The 24,856-nt window shown below is 32.1% G+C and overlaps 1 protein-coding gene across 3 annotated transcripts in view; it reads left to right on the forward strand.

Annotated features, from left to right (window-relative positions):
* LOC130446020 (uncharacterized) overlaps positions 1-24,856 on the forward strand; it is a 240,557-nt gene that overhangs the window by 39,396 nt on the left and 176,305 nt on the right. For all 3 annotated transcript variants that reach the window (XM_056781994.1, XM_056781993.1, XM_056781995.1), the window contains exons 2-3: positions 16,236-16,323; positions 20,592-20,906. In XM_056781994.1, the coding sequence (XP_056637972.1) occupies positions 16,236-16,323; positions 20,592-20,906 (403 nt within the window). The remainder of the gene's footprint in view (positions 1-16,235; positions 16,324-20,591; positions 20,907-24,856) is intronic.

A 24,856-nucleotide genomic window follows, 5' to 3' on the forward strand; every position in this document is an offset into this window, starting at 1 on the left:
CTGGTAGATAAAACAGGCAAATGTAAAGTATTGGCATACAGGCAAGGAAACTTATATAGAATGCTGTTTAAAACTCAGAGCTTCCGACAGAATTTAATATGATTTATAATTTTCATGATTGGCATAAAAAGTCATCTCATATAAATTAAGGTCAAGTTAGGAAGGTACTGAAAAACGGTGGAAGCATTAAATAACAGTCTACCTGATGGGATTTGATAAAAAAAATCAAAATTTAGATAATGAAGCTGATTCAGCTAGATAAAATAGAAATTTTGAGGTTGAAAACGAGGTAGATGTTGATAACATCATGGAGCTTGTCAGAACAGGAAAAATAAAAGTTAAACAGCCTTTATGGCTGAAAGATTATGAACTTAAATCAGACACAAGGCACTCACTCTTTTTCAAATTTACTACGAGTTCGATACTACCGATTGAAGAAATCGCAGACGTAGACGTCGTAATAGGAGTAGGAGGAGACGTAGTAGACGAAGAGGAAAAAGGCGAAGTGATGCTTTGATTGATAAAGAAATAACCGCTGAATTGATGGATCGAAGTAGATGGAGGCACCGGAAGGCAACAAGGTGAAGAAAGATTCTGGAAAAATTAAGAAAGCGACATCAGAAGAGAAGCCAAAATCTGCTAAAAGGGGAAATGGTGAGAGAAGTACACTCGAAAAACGAGATGTAGTTGCAGAACCAGAAGTCAACGAGATCGTTCGCCACATTTCGGAAGTGAATAAAAGATTATTTAAATTTGAAAAATTCAGAAGCGGTTTAGGATTAACTCTTTAATGATTTATTAAGTAAGAAGTTATTTTTTTTGCAAAAATTAGTAGATTTTTATAATTTTTCAATTGCATGGAAGCGCTAAATTTTATATCAATTGGAAATAAATATTTTATAGTGTAATGTAACAAAAATTTCCTGTTTTTTAACAATCTTGTTCATTCTGATCAATTGTTAATATACGTATGCATTGTGACAACCCACGCACGTGCTTTTTTTTCAATATGTAATCAGCTAATACTCCCCATCCCTTATAATGATGATTCACATACGTTCTAACCCCCAAAAATACTTTGATGTCTCTAGCTAGTGACATCACCGCTTATCCTGGTGCATTGGAGCAAGGATTCTTTTGTTACGATCGAACTTTCGTGGTAAGGAGGATTTTTAGGGGTTTAACATCACACTGACATTAGGGCGTGAGCGTGTATTTGTAGACATTTTGGATTATGTGAGACTGATAAGTGAAATGCTGAAGAGATATTAGTTTGTACAGGATGCTGCTCTAAATGTTTGATATCAAGCGATTTAAATTCAAAACTGGTTGACAATAAAACTATAGTATAAAGAAATTTACACAAGGTTTACATATCATCATCGCTTAAAACTGAAAGAGAGTATTTAACACCCTGCAGCTGTTGTTAATTATAGAACCAACCTTGAAGAAACAACGTACATTTAGATTTATATACAATATCTGTTAAATTGACATCATAGTACATTATGGAATATAAAAGATAGGTTGCAATTATTAGAAATAATTGACAATAGCCAATTTTACAACAATACGACCAAAGATAATATCGACGCGACGGTACGTAGTTATTTCTGAAAACCAAACAATAGGTAGAAAAAAACAAGCGGTTCTTTGAAAAAAAAGCAGTTACTGTAATTGATTATTGTATCATTGTTGCGTAAAAGATTGCGACAGAAGTGTTAATCTATAGGCAATTAGAAACTTTACGCATTTTATTTATACGAAAAGGAACAAAAAGTGGAAATCTTGATTCGAATATTGGAGGTGGTATTCCGAAAACCACTAATTTGAGGTTATATTTTAGTGAAGAAAGTTGTGTTTGTCGATGTTTTTGTTAAATATTACGAGCGTTTAGAAGTACGTGGAATTTTCCAAAGGAATACACCACGAGATATTTTTTGTGTGTCTTTAGACTTTTTGAACATCTTCACCAAAACTTGATCGATATTTTTGGGTGACATGCATAATTCAATGCTATTCCATCGAATATCACCTTCAATCCATTCTTTGATGGTAATAAAATGCTTAATGTAGGAACGTAAATCTACCAGTTCTTTGAAAATACAAAACAGGTGAGGCGTACGTATAAATATAAAATTATTATTGTTTTAGTGACCCACAATTTGTAACACCGCTCTAAATACAAACGGTTTATTTTGAAATTAATGTGGCGGTGCAACGAATAAACAAATATGTTGCCAACAATTCCTGAATATAAACAAAACATTACATAATAAATTTTAGTAAAAAATGAGAATATAAACTATTGACAATTTATGTGTCAACTATTCCCATCCCTGTTTCTAGATTTTCTTGGAAATGCCGATATTGCACATAAAATGATACTTAATTATCCAGATCTGATAGACCACAATTTATACCATGTCTTTCAAATGGTAATCTCTCTAACACATAATGACATTTTTTTTGTCTTCTCTGTTATTTCCCCTTTTAATTTCAAGCTCCTTGTCGGCCATAGCTTTCTTTAATTCTAGACCTGCTATCTATCTATCTATCATCATCATTAAAGCTAACGCAAGAACCTGTACTAGACATTTCTCACCATTTTTCAGGTATAGATGCAATAAACAAATGCTCAGGAGTGTTTAGATAGAAACCTCTCTAAAAAGCGCATATACTTCTCTCAGATAGCCAAGCGGCCTTGAAGGTCCTGAAAGCTATTAAGTGTACGTCCAAACTAGTGTGGAATGTAAACAAACTTTAAAAGCACTAGATAACAATAACAAAGTAATTCTGATGTGGCTTTTAGACCACCAGGGTATACCAGGAAATGAGGAAGCAAACCTCCTTATCAAAATAGGAGCAACGACTCCTATTATACGTTGGACCAAAGCCCTACAGTCTTACTGGAGAAACATTCTTGGCCTAAGACTATTCCAAAGATTCATAACCATATCAGCTAAGAAGTGTAAAGAACTTCTCGTGATGAGCAGAAACGACATAAAATTGATGGTCCGTATTCTGATAGGTCACTGTACCGTCAAATACTAACTTAAAAGATGGACATGGTGAAGGACGACAATTGTAGATTCTGAAGATCAAGCCATGAGAACAACGGAGCGTCTACCTTGTTAATGTCCTGCCCATTTCATTAAAGGCACAAATACCTTCAAGTAGTAGTACACTAGGGAATTGGGACACAAAACCCTTCAAAAATAGTATCCTTTGGGGGGAGTCTATGTATTTTATATAATACATTCTACGTATAAGATTGTCGTATACGTCTTCTCATTGGAGGCTACCATTCTAGAATCCATTTTGGCCACCTATATTTTTACATCCCGAGCTTAGAAACTTCCTTTTCATTATTATAAATAAGAATAAGAGAAAATATCTGATTCAATTACGTATCATTAGGTCTTTTTGTCTGCCGAAACAACCGCTAAACTCAGATAAAAATCGTGATTACCTACTACAAAGAACAATGAGTAATCAAGTTCGATGAAAAGTCCCAAACAGGCTACACCTCAACACAATCAACTATATTTCAATCAAGTTGAGAGAGGTACGAAGAAAAAATCATTAACGTTAGTAATAAATAAATCAATATAGAGTTATTGCTAGATCACAAGCGGCCCTGAAGTTGCACTATGCCTCTCCTTCATTTCTTTTTTTAATGAACACAGGCACGTACTCACTGAAAAAAAGGACTTTATAGTATCATTAGCCAGTTTCGTTACATCAAAATTTACAGTTTTCTTTAAGTATTAAAAAAACTGTTTATTATAGTATTCTTCTAAGAATCACCAGGATTAGATATCCTTTTCAGTTTATGAAACTATAAAATTGTATCTTCAGTTTATTCCAATTATAATATTTTTTTCTTGGAAGTAGTCTTAATATATGATTATGAATTTTAAATATGATTTATTCTTTGAAATATCCATCTGAAGAAATGAAATTACACTTCTGTCGGGCTATAATAACTAATTTATGATCTATCCGCAATTTTTTAAACGTGAAAGGTGTTATTACGTCCCTGTAAATCAAAATAAATAGGTTCGTAGGCGGCGCAAATCTAAAGTGCTCTATGATCTCCATAAACACCCACATCAATATATTCTAGCCTCTAATTATCCATGGAGTAACCCATCAAACATAACAACGAAGTACACTTTAACAAGGAAGTATGGTGTTGTTAAATATGTGACGTTATGTCAATAGACAATGAAGATGAAGAGTTGAAAATTGCACTCGATCTACCATCAGATATACCATTGTTTTCATAATTCCATGGATGTATATAATATATATTTTGAAGCACAAAAATTCTGGATAATGAAGAATGACTTTACAAAGAAGAAAAGAAAAATACTTTCTGATCATATATTGACAGATTGTATTATTTATAATTAAATTTGTACAAGGAAAAACGACATTTTTTCTTTTTATTTATATCTCAAAAGTCCCAAACTACAGTTTTTGGAAAAACAACGTCAAACTAAGAGTGATAATTCGCGGCCAGAATAAGTACCAGGACACTTCTTCCCAAGTCTCAAAATGTACTTCTTATAACAAATAACATATGGTTTCAATTCATTTATGTTATTTAAACGTTCCTTGTATGTTTATGAGATATTGCGCAATTTTCTTAGAACAAACCCTCTTATTATCATCAAGAGACGGCATTGTAGTCGTAAAGATATAACTTGCAATTAAATCAAATTGAAATAATTGACGTTACTGAATCCCGGCCTTTATGACTTCTGTAAATATACCTAGTTAATTATAGAGATTGGTATGACAGTGCAAAGATAATTGAACTTAATTGGAAAGTTCTTTCAGCATTCATGCTATTAATTAACTGAATATGTAATGGGAGTTGACTTGGAATTTATCAGAAAATTCACTAAAATAGATGAATCAATAATGAATATTTTTCTTCACTTTTCTCGCGACAGATTTTTATTTGTATTGAAATAAAGAATTTCTACTATTCACCTCTGATATAATTTCGAAAATGTAAACTGCCGTTCTTTAAACTACTTTCCTGGCTAATGCCTCGATCTATTTGCACGTTCTTCAATTCAAAACCACCGAAAATCTTAATTAATTATTTCCTAGACGATGAATACATAAGTATTGGGAAAATATATTAAAGTTAGTCCACTTTGGTTTTTCATTGCCACGTTCCCAATAAGACACCGCTTATATATATATATATATATATATATATATATATATATTTCTTTAATTTCTTATATGTTTATGTTTTAAATGTTTGAAATTAAATTGATAATAATAAGATAAATAAAAATTAACGTTTCAAAATATTTGATAAAGACTTAAAGAAAGGTCGAAACTTTTTTTATCTATCTTTTAAGAATTATTAAAAAAACTAATTTTGAAACAGAAGAGGCCTAACATCAATAACATTATATACCAAGGTGGATAGTCTTTGCTGACTAGTTAGAACAAAAATTGCTTGCAGCAAATTCTGGGCAATAAGAACTCTTTATTGAACTAAAAATCCAAGCAAAATATTAAGGAATTGTGTTTAACATTGACTGTGCATATTGTAATTATTATTTTCTATGTATTTTTATACATATAAGTAAAAATTCTTGAATGCGTAAAAATATTTAAAATATGTAATTGAAATTGATTTAATCGTCAAGTAATGCACAAATTTTCATAAAATACCATGTGATGTCAATTATTAAAAATGATAATTTAAAATATACATGTGTAATATTCACCGATCTATCCTCTAGCGCTTTTCAACCCTTTCTGAGAGAAATAAGTAGTTTTTAATGAATTTCATTTAAATATGAAGGGGTAGATAATATTTTTAAAATGAATCTAACCATATAATGCTTAATATAAAAACAATCAAAATTTCTCATTCAAACTTAACAGACAGACATATATAATTGTTTTTGTGAAACAATCAGCTTCATTATATATAATTGAGGGAGTCAGGAACCAAACTTCTTCAAAAGACAAAAACAAGAGAGCTTCCCTAACATTCTTTCCTCTTTTATATGTTCGTCTATTTACCCAGCTCTTACTATTTCATGTTTTATAGAAACCATAGATATTAACACAATCATAAATTTTCCAGTTTTTCTTTTCAGTAAACTCGTTTTAATTATTTTCTTTAAAATTATAAACTATTGCCTTAGTCTATAACAAATTCTGCCAAAAATCGGTTTAACATAGGAAAAGTCCAATTTTTGTTTTTAGATTATGTTAATTTAACATTCGACTTTGAAAATAATTTTTATTATTATATCAAGATGATAAATTTAAATAATTTTAGAATGAAGTCTCTCACCTTTCCGTTTCCTTGGTCTTCCTTCTTTTTCTCCCTGTTCTATGTTCTAAAATTTTCTGTATGTGACCTAGCCACTTCCCCCTTTTTATCCCCTAGTATCTTCTTGAGTATTTTCCTTTCCTATATATCTAACTTCTCTTCTGCTTTGTTAATAATCCACGTTTCGCTTCCTTAGCTCACTGTTGGTCTTATTATTGTTTTGTAAAGATGAAGCTTCACCTTTCTGGACATTTTTATTATCTCATTCAGGGTTTTCAAATGTTTACTTCCCTTCGTCATCGCCGCTTCTAGATTTCGATCCTCGTCACCGTCGTCTTTGATAACAACCCCAAGATATACGTAACTTAGACGTGTTCTAAGCTTTTTACTTTTTTTTAATTTAGTTGTATGGGAAAACTTTTCATTTCTCTTTTCCTTTGTGGTATTGTCATTATCATAAAAGTCGATTTATCTTTGTTTCTATGAAGGCGCTGCAAATTTCCTTACGCTTGTTTTGCGATGTTGAAAGAATCGTCTGCGTTTGCAGTTGAGTTATTCTTGTTTTTAGTGTTCATGTTCTGTTCAAACCGATCTCATGTACTATCCATTTCAATACTATATTAAACTGCATAGTGGATAGCGTAACTCACTGTTTTAATCTTGTGTACAATTTATTATGTATTGCGATTCTGGTATTCAAATTGTTGTTTGTTATAATAATCTATTTAGAAAGCATTTTCTTTTTTCGTCGTATGTTTAATATGTAATTTCACGTATTTATATTTAAATTTAAATGCTTAATGATGGTCATAGATAAATAAAGTTATGATTCTATTTTGTCTTTTATTGATACAAATATAGTCTTCGATCCTCTCCATTCTATATATAATTGGCAATAAACAGCTTTAATTTGATATAAGAGATTAATGAGTAAATCCAAGTATTAACTTGTCATTATAGAACTAAAAAAAAATGCTTTCTCGCTTAATTAAGTCCAATAAAACTTCATCGATCGCCGATTGACACTAATATAATAAAACAAAAGTTGATTAGTGAAAGCCAGTTACCGTGAAACTAATTTCAGAATTATCTCTTTGACACGCTTAGTATATAAAAATAATGCCTTCGTTTTTGATCAGAAATGAGTGACAGCAATTTACAAATGAATGGTTTCGGATCTATAATTTTGAAATATATGCATAATTTATTATAATCTTACATCTAATGCTGCTATAATTTAAGTTGATTATGAACTGCCTGCGATATAAATCATTGCAATATACAGGACGTTTCTAAATTCATATGACAAACTTTATGAGGTGTGAAATTATAAAAGATATCTCATATTTATAACTTAAGTTTTGAGATGGATAAATAAGAACAAATATTTATAATTGGATATGCCTTTAGTGTTCTTAAACTATTTTCCTTCAAGATCAATACACTTTTGTATAAGTTTTACGCAATTGTCGAAGCATTTTCTCCATTTTCCAATACATATGATTTGAACGCATTAACCTCTTCTTCGGGTGTAGAAAAACGTTAACCTCGAAATTTACTTTCGATCTGCGGCAATAAGAAGAAATTATTGGATGCCAAACAAGGACTGTACGCCGAATGATCCATCAATTCGATGTTTCGACCGTTCAAAAACTTTTCTATTTGAACTAATGGATGGTGGTGGAGAAAGATTCTTCCACTGCGATTGGTTTCCATGATTTTTTCTGGCAAATCAATGATGGTGTACCATTCAGAATTGACCGTTCTGCGTTGGTATAATGGAACGGTGAGGACATGTCCAGTTAATCTGAAAAAATGTATTTGGCTCTTCTAGAAAAAACCACAGAGTTGATTATTGATTAGTTCGGGTTCATATGCATGATATAGACGTCTTTTGAAGCATTTCTTTACACCAATCTCGTTATTTTCATTGTGAGGCTGACTGTTGATTGAGCGTACACTTTCCTGCTCGATATTCACTTTTTATACATTGGAAATTAGTTGGTTAAAACTGAAAATTCTCAATTTTTAACCAAGCTGAGTTAAACAAAGAGTATCTTTTTATTAAAAAATCGAATGGAAAATCCATTTTTGCTATTTTTATATTGCTCAAGTTGTCCCTGTAAAAGTTACGGATCGTTAATCATTGGTCATGAGCCGTCCCTTGCCTTCTGATAGTAGTGTAGAATTATTTATTCCGTCGAGCACATTCATTAAAAATTTATAATGCTCGAATGTATAATTTGAAAATATACTTAAATATAAATTCTGATTTCGCCACTTCAAAGGCATATAACTCAGAAACGAGGTTCCAAATCCCGAAGCACCGTGTCTATATACAAATGACGTGTCTACAAGTATGTCGTAATTTATATGTTTACATCTTCATTATAGATATTTCGTCAATATACTAATCAGTTATGTTAACACTCCAAAATACTGTAAGACATAACTTTTCACTGTTTGTTTTCAAATTTGCATATTCATATATGTAAAAAATATGCTAATATTTCTAAAATAAACATAAATCGAATGTTTTACTCAGTGACATAGCATGAATATCAATCGAAATTACTCTCAGGTCTCTGAAGACGATAATTTAAATTAAATAAACAGTCTGTTCATTAAGTAACCATTCATTAATGAACTTTTTTTGAATTGCTAAAGTATCCATATGTCTTCAATAAATTATACGAGAATTGGACGAAGTTACGTGTCATAGGGCGTCATAATTTCAAGACGCTACGCTACTGGCGTTATTATAGTCCATTGTAAAGTTTTAACACGTAGTTGGCTGATTATTATACAAAAATTTTTAAAATGAATTTTATATATGTAGATGAAGAGTTTTTGTATTGTCCACTGCCAGCTGATTCTTTACACAAACTTCATCGTGTGCAGCATAACGGAACGACGGGTATGTTGGTTTAGTTAACCACACACGTAGAACACATACAATGTACTTTGATAGACTGCTACTATAATTTTTCCCAGTGATGTTCAATAAGTTCGATACCCTTTTTATAATAAGAATTGTCAAGCTTCTCTTATAAAGATGTTAATTATGGAATTTTGATGATCTAGTGTCACGTATTCACTTAAAAATCCGGTTATGTACAGTACTAGCCGAAGAAGACACACAAGTAAAGAACGTTTGTAGAAGAAAATAATTGGAACAGTTTAATCTTATGCGTGGGAGACAAAAGATCAGCAATATGGTTAAGAAAAAACAGTACTAGAGAGAATACAATAAGGAGATACAAGGATGGTCCCAGAATTACCTGGCCTAACATAGAAAACACAAAAAATTTTGGCAAATAATATTTTTATTTTTCAACGTTATCTCCTTTCAGCTCCAAACACTTTTCCCAGCGATTTTCGATCCCCTTTTTATAATAAAAATCGTCAAGCTCCTCAAATTAGTTATTAACTGCCCACATCACCTCTTCATTGTTTGAAAATGTTTGATAGTCTTGTCTAGGACAGAACATAATCCGAGAGGGCTATATCTGGTGAATAGAGTGCATGAGGTGGCAATTTAAAATTCAATTAATTAATTATCTTGCTGAAACAACTTTCTTCTTAGCCAAATGCGGCAGTTTTTGCTTGATTTCTTCGCTCTAACGTTACAATAAGTTCGTATAATACACGTTGTTGTTATTTTCCCCATTTTTAAGATTGTCAATGAAAATTATCCCACGCGCATACTAGCAAACCAACGCCATGTCTTTGCCTGCATTCTTTGGAGCTGGTTATCTTTTTCAGTCCATTGTTTTGATTGTTCTTTTGCTTCTGGTGTTAAGTGATTGACCCACGTTTATACATGTTTATGAAACGGTGCAAAAATTCCATTCAATTTCTGTGAAACATTGCCAAACACTCGATGTATTCATTTTCAGGATGCTGCTTTTCTTCCATTGTGAGCAAACGCGGCACCCATCTTGCGCACAGCTTTCTCATGATCAAATTTTCAGAATATACGATGTACAACACTTCTTAAAATGTCTACTATGTCTGCTAGCTCGCGCACTTTCAGTCGACGATCATCCACTACCGCTGTGTGGATTTTCTTCAACATTTCTGCAGTCGTCACCTCAATATCGACCAATTTTTTCCATGTTTACATATTTACTGAAAACTTTCAACTATTGATGGTTGTCAGACAAATACTAAACAACGTATAGATTGTGTACTTTCTAATACATTTTTATTTTTCAAGCAACTACCGCCATCTCTAGGCTCAGGCCAGGTACTTCTGGGACCATCCTCGTAAATTAAGTGGTAGCAATGACGTTGATCTTTCATCATCATCATCATCTATCAGCCATCTTCCATCCACTGCTGGATATAGGGCTCCTCTAGTTTAAACCATCTATCTCTATCTTGAGCTGTATGTATCCAATTTTCTGCAATTTTCTTTACATCGTCACTCCATCTTGTTGGTGGCCTGCCTCTACTTCTCTTATCAATTCTTGGCCTCCACTCCAATATTCTTTTCGTCCATCTATTATCCGTCTTTCGGGCTACATGGCCTGCCCATTTCCATTTCTTTTGGGCTATAATTTCAATAATGTCCTTAACGTTTGTTCTTCTTCTTATATTCTGCATTTGTAATTCTATCCCTTCTCGTAATTCCCAATATTGCCCTTTCCATTGCCCGTTGCGCCACTCTCATCTTTCCTGCAGTTTGTCTCGTGAGGGTAAGCGTCTCTGCCCCATAGGACATCACAGGTATAACACACTGCTCATATACTTTTCTCTTTAGGCTTATTGGTAAGTCTGATTTCAAGGTACTACTGAACTTGCCAAAAGCTATCCATCCTAACTGTATTCGATGCTTTATCTCACACGTTTGGTTATCTCTTCCTATCCTCACTTCATGGCCTAGATATTTATAGTTATATACTTGCGCTATCTCACCTCCATCGATAATTATGTTATCAATTGTTACCATAAATTTGGTTTTGTCTAGATTTATTTCTAGGCCAACATTCATTGTGGATCTTTTCAAATCCGTGGCCATCTGCCGAGCGTCTTGTATATTGTCGGTGATTATGACGATATCGTCTGCGAAACGCAGGTGGTTTAGATATTCACCGTCGATATTTATACCTTTCCCTTCCCAGTTTAATTTTTTGAAAGAGTATTCCAACACACATGTGAAGAGCTTAGGAGAGATAGTGTCTCCTTGTCTAATCCCGCGTCCTACATGTATCTTATTTGTTGGTTCGTGGAGATTTACATTTAGAGTTGCGTTTTCATATATGTGTTTAATTAGCTTTGCGTACCTGTAGTCTATCCTACATTGTTGCAGGGCTGATAAAATTGCTGGAAGTTCAACTGTGTCAAACGCCTTTCTAAAATCGACAAATATCATTACGACGGGCCTATTATATTCTATGGATCAATATCTTAATCGTTTGCAAATGGTCGTTTGTTCCATACCCTATTCTGAATCCCGCCTGTTCTCTGGGCTGATAAAAGTCTAACTTTCGTTCCAAGCGTTTCGTTACGATCTTAGTGAACCATTTATGGATCTATGCATATGAATCCGAAAATAAACAACAATCGATTAAATCGACCAAATTCAATAAAATTTGTTTGCGCACGAACCATTTCGAAGTAAATGGTCGCTTGTTTTTTCGGAATTACTAGACATGTTTCACTACAGCAACGTAGAACGGTTAATTCTGAATAGTACAGCCACATTTGTTTGCTAGAAGTGTTTGACAAAATCGGGGAAAGCAATCGTAGAAGACGAATCATTTTCCACCACGAAAATGCGAGCTGTCACAATTTTTCTATCAGTATCTCAATCGTTTGCAAATGGTCGTTTGTTCCATACCCTTTTCTGAACCCCGCCTGTTCTCTGGGCTGATAAAAGTCTAACTTTCGTTCCAAGCGTTTCGTTACGATCTTAGTGAACCATTTATAAAGGTGAGAGAGCAAGCTTATAGGTCTATAGTTTTCAAGGTTCGTTATATCCCCTTTTTTGTGGATGAGAATTATCGTCGCATTTCTCCACTTTTCCGGTATTTCCCCCTTTTGTAGACATAGATTGAAGAGGGAGATTATTTCTTTTAAAAGTTTCTCACCCCCAACTTTGACAGCTTCTATCACAATTTGGTCTTCTCCTGCCGCTTTCTTGTTTTTCATTTCCGTTAGGGCATTTTTTGACTCTTTAATTGTTATTTTCTATTGTTGTTGATCTTTATATTAACTAAATTTCACGTTTTGATATTTTAGAAAATGTTGAACTCCTCCGATTGAGTTGATTGAGCTTAATTTACAACCGCATAATTTTCTCAAAGCTTCAGCTAATCCGTTTATAAAAACCTTCAAGTTCTAAGTTTGAAACGACCAGGAACTAATCCTATACAAACAAAATTATTTAAGTACAAATCTTTTAATTACAATTCTTCATAATTATATCTTAAGAAAAATTTGTTTTGATATAGTTTTTTGTTATATACAAGGTATTGTGATGGCGTCCGTGGACTGCTATATTTCTTAGTTGCCGGTTTGTCTTGTGGAACCCAACCAAGCTTGTTGTTGATTGAAAATGCACCTGCTTCACTCATCATGACCAACTGGTTTTAGTTGCTAATATTTGCGGTTTTAAAGGCTTTAATTGGAATTATATGCACAATAAAAATATTGAATAAATTTTTTTTGTTAAGAATTAAAAGTGGTATTTATACAAGACATTTAATATGATGTTTATTCGATTATTATTTCTTCATAGGAGCTATTATAGAGATTAATAAGTAATATGAACTAGAAAATCAACAATAATTTATCCACCATCATTATAAACTATAATTTGCCCGCAAATTAAAGCATTTTAATTGATATTTTTGGTTTTTGTGAATTTTTTGAAAGCCTTTTGTTACTAACGCAACTAAATTGATAATATAAAATGTATGTACTATATGTAATATGTAATATAAGTTTTGAGATAGATAATTATAAACAAATAATTATAATTGGATATGGCTTTATTGTTTTTATATTTTTCAAAATATTTTCCATTAATATCAATACAGTAAACGTTTGATCAATTGTTAAAGCATTTTTTCCATCCCGAAACATGTAATTCGATCACATCAACCGCTTCTTCAAGTACAAAAAAAACGTTGATCTCGCAATTTATTTTTGATCTGCGGCAAAGAGAAGGATTCATTGGGTGCCAAACGAGGACTATGCCGAGGATGACCCATCAGTTCGATGTTATGACTGTTTGTTTAAACCCATGTGTGAGAGTTTACATTATCGTGGTGGAGATTGATTCGTTTTCTGCAATTGGTTTGGTTTGTTGAATACTCTGGCAAAAAAATGTACAATTGACCGTTCTACCATTGTCTAATGAAACAGAGGCGGCGACATATCCAGTTATTTTGACCAAAATGGATGTTTCAAGTATCTATAAACAACTCAAATGGCACGTTCTCAGTACTTTCACCATTAAAAATGTCAAACTTTATTATGGCACTGTCAAATTTGACATATTCACATCATATTTCAAAACTTAAGTATCCCTCGTATTATTGCAGAAAAACTTTTAAGCGGAAATTATAGTGCTTGTTTTAACTGGTTTTTGTAGCTAGAATCCTTTTTTAATCTAAATAGAATATAACATCACTCAATAAGTCGTGTGTCTGACACACAGATGGCACTGCCATTGTTAAATCCATATGAGGTTTATGAAATACCAACTTTCAAAATACTATGTGTAAAATTACATGCGATTTAGATTAGTCAGAAAAAAATGAGAGCCATTTAAGTGAAGCTTCTTTTGTTATTTTGAAAACAATGGATTTCAAATTTCCTGTGTTAATTTATCATAGCCCCTTGATAAAAAAATACTGTACATGCTCAGCAACGGCTCCAAAAGTGTTAGCCAAACTCTACTCAATGGTAAAGTTCCATTCGTTTCTGGTTTGCTGAACTTAAACGTGGTCGTACAGACACCGATGATGGTGAAAGTACTGGTGGTTACTCCAGAAAACATAACAAAAGTTCATAAATTGGTTATATCTAATCGTAAATTTAAATTGTGGAATCAATACATATCAATAACGAATACTACATAGAGTTGTTGGATCGTTTGATTGCAAAAATCAATGAAAAAGGCCTAATATGTCGAAGAAAAAACTACTGTTTCACCAAGACAATGCACCGATTCCCAAATTGATGACAATGATGGTTGAATTGAACAAATTACACTTCTAATTGCTTCCTAATCCACCTTATAGACAAGATCTAGCCGCCAGTGACCACTGGCTATTCCCTATCCTCATAAAATGCTCTCCGCTACGAAATTAGGTCAAATGAAGTAGCAATTGCTGTGACTGAATCCTATTTTGAGAGGCAAAAGACAAATCCTTCTACAACCACGGCATCGAGAAGCGTAGGACTTATTGTTTTGCTCTTGAAGGAGATTACATTGATGAATAAAATCGATTTTTGAAACAAAATGTTTTTTTTGTATTGGGTGATGTATCTGTAACAAAAAGTAAATCTATTTCAATAAGTGTTGAAAGTTGGTAAATGATTTTAGGTATTTAATTACCTGCTAGATTTCTGATCTGATTCACTTAAAAAACCAAACAATGAAGCAAATTGCTAATAAGAATGTCATGAAAGAAATAAATAAAATAGCATTTGCTTTTCCATTTAAAAAAAAGGAGGCTGCAGCTTTTCTCTACGTAATTAGAAAAATAAAAAAACTCTCTCTTTCTTAATGGATAGAAACATAATTTAATTGATTTTAGTTACCTCAGTATATTTAATAAAAACTTTCTTTTAATGATCGAAGCTATTAAATTATTTAAATTTTAATCATAAAATTGTCTAAAATAATAATTTATTGCCTAACCTCCATACAAGACCGCAGGTGGTTATGAAACGGCTTTTAATGTTTAACATTTTGTATTCATTTTCGTTCTATTTGTTATTTTAAATCAATTAAATTGAATTATTATTGGTATTGTTGGTATCTTTTCCCATTGCAACATTTAGGTGTGTAAAATGATATAAATAAAATACCAGTGAACAAAACATGATACAAGGTTACGTCTCAGTAATATCTCACATTCCAATTACATTCAAAATAATCAATTATCAAAAAAAGTTTCTAATTTGTAGTACTCCAGTCAATATGGATAAAAGAATTCACCTGCATAACATACACATGTAATAATTACGTGCTTAAAGTCTTTAAAACTGATGACGTTCAAAATAATTTTTCACTGTAAGATACAATTGTATGTTTACTTCATAAAGTTTCCCATAGGCCTTCTTGTCTGTTCTATTTGGTGTGGGACAAACTTTATACTCTATTTTCGACATTCTGTACCCCTGAACTACCTAATTTTATTACCGTATTGTAGAATTTACGGCAACCATTATACATAAGTAGCACTGCATGTTATATGGTCAGGAATGTTTGCGAATTATATCATAAAAGTGCCGCGAAATTATTGGAAGTTGTAGCAGTGCTTTCCTTAATTTCTTCTCATCGACATAAATAATGGTCTTTTTCGTCTCGGCGTATCGAATAGCGGAAACCAGACCTTTTAGTCGACGTGATCAACTTTTAAAAAATGATAATCATTGGGATGCTTACCTAACAGGTTTTTCAATACGAGTACCACTTTAGTTCATGAATAAATTGGATAAAAACCTACTGTAGGTAACATACTCGATAATATCAAAATGATAAGTCACTGAAATATGTTTTTTTTGCGTCACCAATGTATATATACAAGATGATCTATCAAAACCTGGTCTCCAAGCTATTATATAATAGACGATTTTTCTGTTCATAAAGAGCGTATTACAAGCCCGTCCATAATTTAAGCTCAAAGTAATCTTTCGATGACCGTAACTTAACGAGAAAATTCATTATTTATAGGTCCAGCGCTGGTTCAAGAATTCCCGGAGGCGAAAATGCTGCTCTCGATGGCTACGACAGAGATAAACCACAATTACGACCGCACCAGGTAAAAATACTTTATTTTCTTTTGTTTTTTTCCTTTCTAATAATAATATTGTTACTTTTTTAAGAATTCTTGTTTGGTTTTTATATCAAAAAACCTAATAATAACAAGCGTATCAGATAATTGGGAAGGTGTCTTTGTTGAATACAGTAGGAAAAGAATATTGTTACGAACTCATCTTCGCCCTGGAGCCGGTCCTGCTTAGATATAGTAGAATTTTAAAATTCGGCGAAGGCGGCGCCTTCGCTTAAATAACCGAAATTCGTTTGACTTTGGTTTTTATATAACTTTTTATAGCAATCGGTTTACTTACATTGAATAATTTCTAAAAAGATCTGTTGTTTTGTTTTTAGAAATTTTTAGAATTATTTTGGGATATATAAGTTTCTGTAGCGTAATTTAATTCAATTTATAATAAATAGTCGTAGTTAACAGACCGAAATAGAAAGTAATCGAAGAATTCAAATGAATTATTATATTAAGTGATAGTGATAAGTGAATTATTATAAGTTAGTGTAGTGTATAGTGTTTAAATTAAGAACGTAAGAGACGGTGTCTATTAACTCACCACCAACATTACAATATCTTGGATAAAAAATTGAATAAACAGTCGAGATAGACAACCAGTAACTGTCAATGAAGTGATTCGGAACGTGAAGAAAAATAATTTTATGTAAAGATATTTCCGCCAACCAAGGGCTATTTCCATGGTATCCTCGTATTTCCATCCATAACATACATACGAGGACTGCTACTCAAGTTTTGAGATATACCAACACTGATGTGAATATGTCAAATCTGACATTGTTTTTTGATATTTTTAATGGTGAAAGTACTCAGAACGTGCTATTTGAGTTGTTTACAGATACTTGATTACTTGAAACATTCATCTTGGTCAAACAATGGAATTAAATCAACTCAAACAAACATTTTATTCTATGATTTCGACGTGGATTAAACCAACAGCAGCCGATCAACTCGCTTCGACTTTTGGTAATGAAGCATCATCTCGAGCAACCGTATTTCGCTGGTTTTTTCAAACTTAATCGAGATCGCATTTCGCTACAGGATGAATTTCATGAAGTTCGTCCAAAATCGGCTATTCTGTCAGAAAACATTTGGCTGCCAAGTAGATTTGTATGATTTCGATTTCGCATAATTTGACAATCGCTTAAAAAAGCCCGTGTCGATTTGTGCAAACAAAAAAATCAATTATGGTACTTCAAACACGTCTATATGATCGTGACAAACGACGAATCATGGATCATATATATATTAACCCCAAATTAAACAACAATTCACTGCAAAATAATAAAGCCATATCTAATTATAAATATTTGTTTTCATTTGTCCATATCAAAAATTAAGAAGCAACCCTCGTAAGAGCACAAAGAGAAAGGTGGAAAGAATACTAAAGAACATGCAAGAAAGGCGGATAAAGAAATAAATATTGATATACGTTCATCCTGTAATTTAAAATTTTCCTATTCTATTTAAACAAATATATTTTCATATTTGGAATCAACCACTAATTGTTTTCCGTTCCCAAATAATTTCCAATAAATATATGTAAATATATAACTATTGAAAGAATGTTTGAACTCGTAAAATCACTGTTTAATTATTTATTTTAACTAAGGACACTTCATTTAGAATTAATATTGTTTGTCGAACATACACATTCATAGTCAAATTGATATTTAAAACGTATGTCATTGTTCGCTTGAATTTACAGCTGACCGCAACTACCACTTGCTGTCCGGCAACCAACAAAGGAAACAAATAATTGAAATCTACAGTAAAACCACAGTAATTCTATATTCCATAAATGTACAGCGATGATTATATTCACAAATTCATTACACCGGGAGGTAAATTTCTATTTCGATTAAAGTGTTTAGTAATGACACTCTTTTATTATGAATCTTTAGCGTCCAAATAAGATAAAATAATTATTTATCAGATTTTATTTTGTAATAGTAACATTAAAAGTACTGTGAGCATTATTAATTTGAAGTGAAAAAGAAGTTACATTACTATTGGTACTTGAATTGGCAACATTTAACGAGTTCAAAGAAATAACGTCGTCTATAGTTGTATTAGTACTTATTGGATTGTTGGTAGGATCGTGAACATTCACAATGTTGCTTGAAGTCGAACTAGTTGTTTCCGTTAAAATGTTCACTGCGGAATCCATGTTTTTTATTGAGTCGTCTACGTAACCCTCCGCAACTGTGTTGGATTTCCACCCACCGTGCTTTTTTAGTTGAATTATATCAGTATAGTTTCTTGGATTAGGTAGATTCAAATATTTTACGATCAGCCATAAAATTTTTGAAAAGGTATTGATACCTACAACTTTTGTATTTCCATTTTTATACTGCACAAAGAAATGATCTGTTTTGACATTTGTGGGTCGTTGGTTTTTATATTTTTTATAAATGTTTACCAAGTTTAATCTATGGTCAGATATTTTACCAATAACAGTAAATCGACGAATGAACATGAGTTTTTGTATCAGGTACATTTCCGGTATTATTAATATCGTTACATTTCATTTTATATAATTACTTCCTTCGCAGAGCTCCTGCGATTCCGAATATTAAATCAACCTGAAAGATGTTACAAATAATATCTAAGCTTACATTAAACGTTTTTGCTGTCATACCTTATGCATGAGATAATGATCGTCTGGAGCTTGCATCAGAAACTTATTAATTTCTTCATGGGCAAATGTTTTAGATTTTTTTGGTCTATAGCCAACTAATTTATTTTTCAAATATGCAATGAATTTCGAGTATTTAATGATGTCTACGTCGTTATTTACCATTAGGGTGCCTTTCAGTTTTGAACAAATCGACCAAAGACTCCCACATTTTGGATTTAGTTTCAAAGTAAGGTGGTAACACTCTTTCTATAAAGCTGTTTATGCCACTCCATAAAAGAATTATATTCCTTTTAATACTTCTCATGGAGAAGATTCATAGTCGCTGCAGTTGCCGATTCAACAACATCTTCTGGTGTGCAATTTAAACTTTCTTCACTAATACTCTTCATCAGAGTTTATCGGAGAAATTGACATGAGAAAATTTTGGTTAAATATTTTATAATTGCGTTAAAAGGTGACACGTTACGACACTTTTTTTAACGCTGAACTTTTTTCTACGCTTTTTGACCGATTCAGAAATTATCGATTAAATATTATTTCATTCTCCACTAGTATCCACTCATAGTAAATGTTTTTCATTTCCACCCTTCGTTAATTTCCAATTCCTCGTAGTTATTAATCAATATACACCAAGCAGGTTTAGGCAGAATTGAGACCGAGACTGTTAATTATTTTCCTACTCAAGTTTTGCGATTTGGCAACATTGTTATAATAAAATTTGACATGATTTTCTATGTCTTTCAACGGGGATCAACTCGCTTCGACTTTTAGTGATGCATCTGCATCTCCTGCCACCGAGTCTCGTTGGTTTTCCGAATTCAATCGTGGTCGTACTTCGCTACAGGATTAATTTCGTGAGGGTTGTCCAAAATCGGTTGTTTTGACATACCTTGAGATTGAAGCATATATGGGCGTTAGTTTCTCTCGCATATATTCAACATTACATGAACATTCGGCTGTCAAAAAGATTGGTTCGCGTTGGATACCGCATAATTTGAGAAGAGCTTGTGTCGGTTGGTGCAAAGAAATGCTGAAAACATTAAATCGCTTCAAAACACGTCTATAAAGTCGTAATAGAAAACGAATCATGGATCTATGGGTCAAATTCAACAGAAGGACGAAATACTTCGAAGCAAATGGTGGCCTGTTTTTTCGAAATAATTGGACGTTTCCTTAGCGCAACGTAGAACGATCAATTCTGAATGGTACACCAGCATTTGTTTGACAGTGAAAGAATCAAGGAAACCAATTGTAGAGGACGAATAATTCTCCACCACAACAATGCGAGATCTCAGACAAAAACGTTTTTGAACAGTCCTTGTTTGTCACCCAATAGTTTCTTCTTATTTCCGCAGATCAAAAATAAATAGTGTGGTAAAAGTTTTTCTTGAAGAAGCGGTTGAAGCGTTCAAATTACAGGTGGTGCCTCAATTGGAATGGAAATATTGCTTCGGCAATTTGTTCAAACGCATGCAAAAGTGTATTAATCTGAATGGAGAATATTTTGAAAAACAATAAAAGCACATCCAATTAGAAATATTTGTCCATCTTAAAAATTAAGTAGCAACTTTCGTATTTATGGATTGAATATCAATTGTTTCAGGTTCATCCTGTTCTCGATTCAAGGCAGACGATTATATGTTACGAAAAATCACCTGTTGCGATTTCCGATCGACCTCCGTCGCCGCAACCTCAAAATTCGTGCTACCCTCTAGCGCCGAACATTTGTGTAGAGGCGGGTCGTATTCAATTCATCCGTCAGGAGGTAGAGGACGCTCCCGTACCTGTGCCTCCTGATCACGTAACAACCGCGCCGGCGACACAACAATCTCCAAACACTGGAGCGAGGATAACTGTCACTAGAGGGTTACAAACAGACGAACAGGAAGAAGATTCGCAAACCTTCCGAGAGATACAAGTAGGTGGCGCTATCTGTTCAGATTTCAATTTTTTTTTTAAAGCTTAAGAATCATATTTTTCGTTTCTAAAGCTTCTCACAAATTCTCTATCGACAGTGTCAGAGGTTTCTTCCAGATCAATTTAGAGCAAAAACAGTTTCATTTCTTCAAATTTCGGCGTCGATTTAAATGATCTTGCATGTATATTCTAATAAAAAGTGAATCGTTTGAAATTAACCGTGAAACGTTAATGAAAATAAAAACGGACAGTACCTAAATTGATATTTATTACCACAAATATCATTAAAACGTTATTACCTGCAGGCGGATAATTTCCTAATTAGATTTCCAATTAAGATAACTAATTAACTATAACAATGACAATATCAGTCACTTTGTAAAATGATCATTACCTTTATCACGATGTAATAATGCACGTCATTAATTTAATATGATTTGAAGATAGTTTCCGATGTTTATAAGTGAGGTTATGTATTCGGTTTATTATATATTTCATCTTATAATCTTTTATGGTTACAACTTACCCATGTAGATTTTAGTTGTAAGACTGTAATTTCTTGAAGTAACTGAGGCGTTTTATACTTCTAGCTTCTAGAGATATATTAGATATTTTAAGAGGTCCAAGATTTTCGTATCAACTTTCTGCTGTTTAGTATTTCATCAAAATATACTCCCCTTTTCTATCGTATGAAAAGTAATATGATTATTCCACTCTATGCACTATTTGCCACTTACAATTGGCTTGTTAACATCCCCAATTTTAATTAGTTGTGAAGCAACGAAATCTGATAATATTTCGACACTTGATGCCTTTCTACTTGGCATTAATGTTTCGATAAACGTTATAAGATAATTAAGAAAGTCCAAAAAATACTAATCTCTTTACTTTTGACTATACTGTATAATCACACCAAGAGATTTCATAAAGATAAAGTCAAATGTAAAGTAGGATAAAACAAAATATGTATGTGATTTGCAAAAATGTGTGAATGAATCTGTGTATTTACAGATATTCGTAAATATAAAGGTTCATAAATAGGTTGATATTGAAAAAAAAAATTATACTTGAAAATATTTAAAGTTCCCTTCAACACAAGCCATTAAAAAATTAATAGAGGAAGACCGACGAAAAGAAGAAAACTTGAAATTAAGTCTCTGGAAAGCTTTTTGATGTATTTTGAATCTGACTTATTGGGTTTCGCTCTTATTTTCGACGTACAGAGACGTATTCAGTTAAAAATTTTATATGTACTACAATTATTTATTATGATATTGAAATAAATAGAAAATACATTAGTTCAATTTGACCCCAGTGTTAATTTCGTAGATTCCCTTTGATAGCAAAATATGAAAATTTGTAGAAAAGACCAGAAAATTCCTAGGAACTCGAAAAATTTATACAAAATGATAAAAATATGAAAAATAGAAAAAACTCTAACAATATTCTCAGAGAGCCAAGAAAACTCGTGTAAAACCCAAAAAATTTGTAGAAAACCGTGAATATTCATGAAACTGAAAAAAAAATCGTAGAAAGCCCGGAATAGTAGAAAACTTGTAAAACTTGTGAAATACCGTTGAATTTTTATAAAATGTGAACATTTGCATGGAAAACTCCTATAAAACCCGAAAATTTCTATAGAAAATCCTGAAAAAATATTTTTCATTAGTTTTTCTTGCTGTTTTTGGTTCACGCATTTTCAATCACTCAATAAAATGAGAAAATCTGCAAAAAATCCTGAAAGAGAAGTAGAAAACCTGGAAATATTTGTAGGAAAACTCTGAAAATTTTAACAAGTTCGTAGAAAACACTACAAATTTGATAAAAAGAAAAATCTGTAAAAACACTCTAGGAGATTTCTAGAAAGCTCGATAAACTCGTATAAAATCCAAAAAATGTAAACAAAATCTAGAAAGTTCGAGAAAAATTCCAAAAAAATCGTAGAAACCCCTAGAAAATTGGTTGAAAAATTGGAAAATTATTTTTAAGTCCTGGAAAATACGTAAAAAATTTTAAAAAATACAAATAGTCTAAAGTTCGGAATTTTATAATAAATACTATCAAATTCCTAGAAAAACCGAAAAGTTAATAGGAAATGAGAAAACTTTGTAAATAGATTGAAATTTATAAGGAAGCCTAGAAAACTCGTATCAAACTTGAAAACATTGTAGAAAACCCCAAAAAATTCACGAAAAAAAATAAAACATTTTGTCAATCCAAGAAAAGAAGTAGAAAGCCCTGGAAATACTTGTAAGGTTTGTCCGAAAAATTCCTAGAGGAAATACCCAAAATTTGACAAACCAAAAAATTGTAAAAACTCTCCAGAATATTCATAGAATAATACCTAAAAAATTTATAGAAAAATTATGAAAAATCCCAGAAAAAATCGTAGAATCCCCTAGAAAACTTGGAAAATACTTTAAATCCCGGAAAACACGTATGAAACATAAAAAATTTCTAATAACCCCTAAAAATTAGTAGAAAGCTCATTACAATTTGTATTAATTCTGAAAGATTTTGTAAAGAACAAAAAAATGGTAGAAACTCTGAGAAAAATTACAGAAAACCCTGGGAAATTAGTCGAAAGCTCGGAAATTTTATATAAAAAACCGTAATATTTCTAGAGACTCTGAAATCTGAAAAGTTAATAGGTGAAACGAAAATTTTGGGAGTGGAGAACAATTTATAACTAGCCTGGAAAATTCATATAAAACCCGAATAATTCTATAGAAAGTCCTGAAAAAACCAGAACATCCCAAAAACTTTATAGAAACCTCAGAAACTTCGAAGAAAACCCCGAAATATTCACGTAAAAAGTTATTAAGTAGAAAATTTATTCCTTGTCTTAATATTTTTCATTTTTGTGAGTTTCATTCCTTTCCTTTCACTGCCTTTCAGCTTCTAATTTACATTCTTCTATCCTCTACATGCGCATCCATTGAATTCAAAATCGTTTCTATAATATATAATCATTTTTGTAATTTTGCTTCGGTATTTTATATCCCGATTCCACTTCAATGTCATATATTGTTAGAAATATAAGACCAAATCTCAATGTAGCCACAAATTTCGAATCCTTTTGATGTATGTTGTCCGTCTCTGTGCTTAAAAAATGTTGCTCACTCAATAAAACTTCTTGTTTAATGACATTAAACGTAAATTGTTATTTAATGCTTCCTCCAAATTACTTGAAAGGAATAAAATTCAATTTTCTTTTAAAGCCTTCTACCGCTATTCTACCCAAAAGTATCTCCTTTCAAGTTATTCCGAAACGATGAAAAAAATCAACCTTTGAACATGGCAACCATCCAACACCTTTCAAAATCGGTTTAACTATATTTTTACGTTGATTCAAGTTGTACCATTTTTTAAAATATGCTCTGAATTTTCTTTTTCAACGTAAACTCATAGAAAACAACCCCCATGTCTCTTAATATATATTTAAAATCAATTTGGAAATGTAAAGACGGCAATTAAGCAACTAGCGACAAAAAGGATATAATTGAATTCAAAGACTTCATGAACATATTTGCATTTTAGATTGGATTGAAGCCAATTTTCCAGGGACGTTGTCACCCCTAAATTAGCCATAAATTGCCGTTTGCACCACTAGCGTTTCACAATTGATATGCCTCGTTTAATTTTATGATCTAAAGTAATTGGTCATTCTATGACGAAAAACGTGGAAGAAAGATTGTGAATCCTGCAGTCTCACAAAGTTCCATTGTAAAACTTTCATTCTGCTAGTTGTTCGGATTTATCGTTTCTAATTTTATCAATATATATTTCCAAAGGAAAATTGGTTCTAGATGAAAATTCTGATCTACATCATGATAACTTCTGTTATTTCACAAAAAGAACTTTTTTATTTATTTTTTGGCCTCTAAAAATATTTTAAAAAAAGATATCCCTTTTAGAGCCATTTCAACTTTTTAGAGTTTTGAGGAAAAA

Source organism: Diorhabda sublineata, chromosome 6, assembly GCF_026230105.1.
Source record: "Diorhabda sublineata isolate icDioSubl1.1 chromosome 6, icDioSubl1.1, whole genome shotgun sequence".
NCBI lineage: Eukaryota > Metazoa > Arthropoda > Insecta > Coleoptera > Chrysomelidae > Diorhabda > Diorhabda sublineata.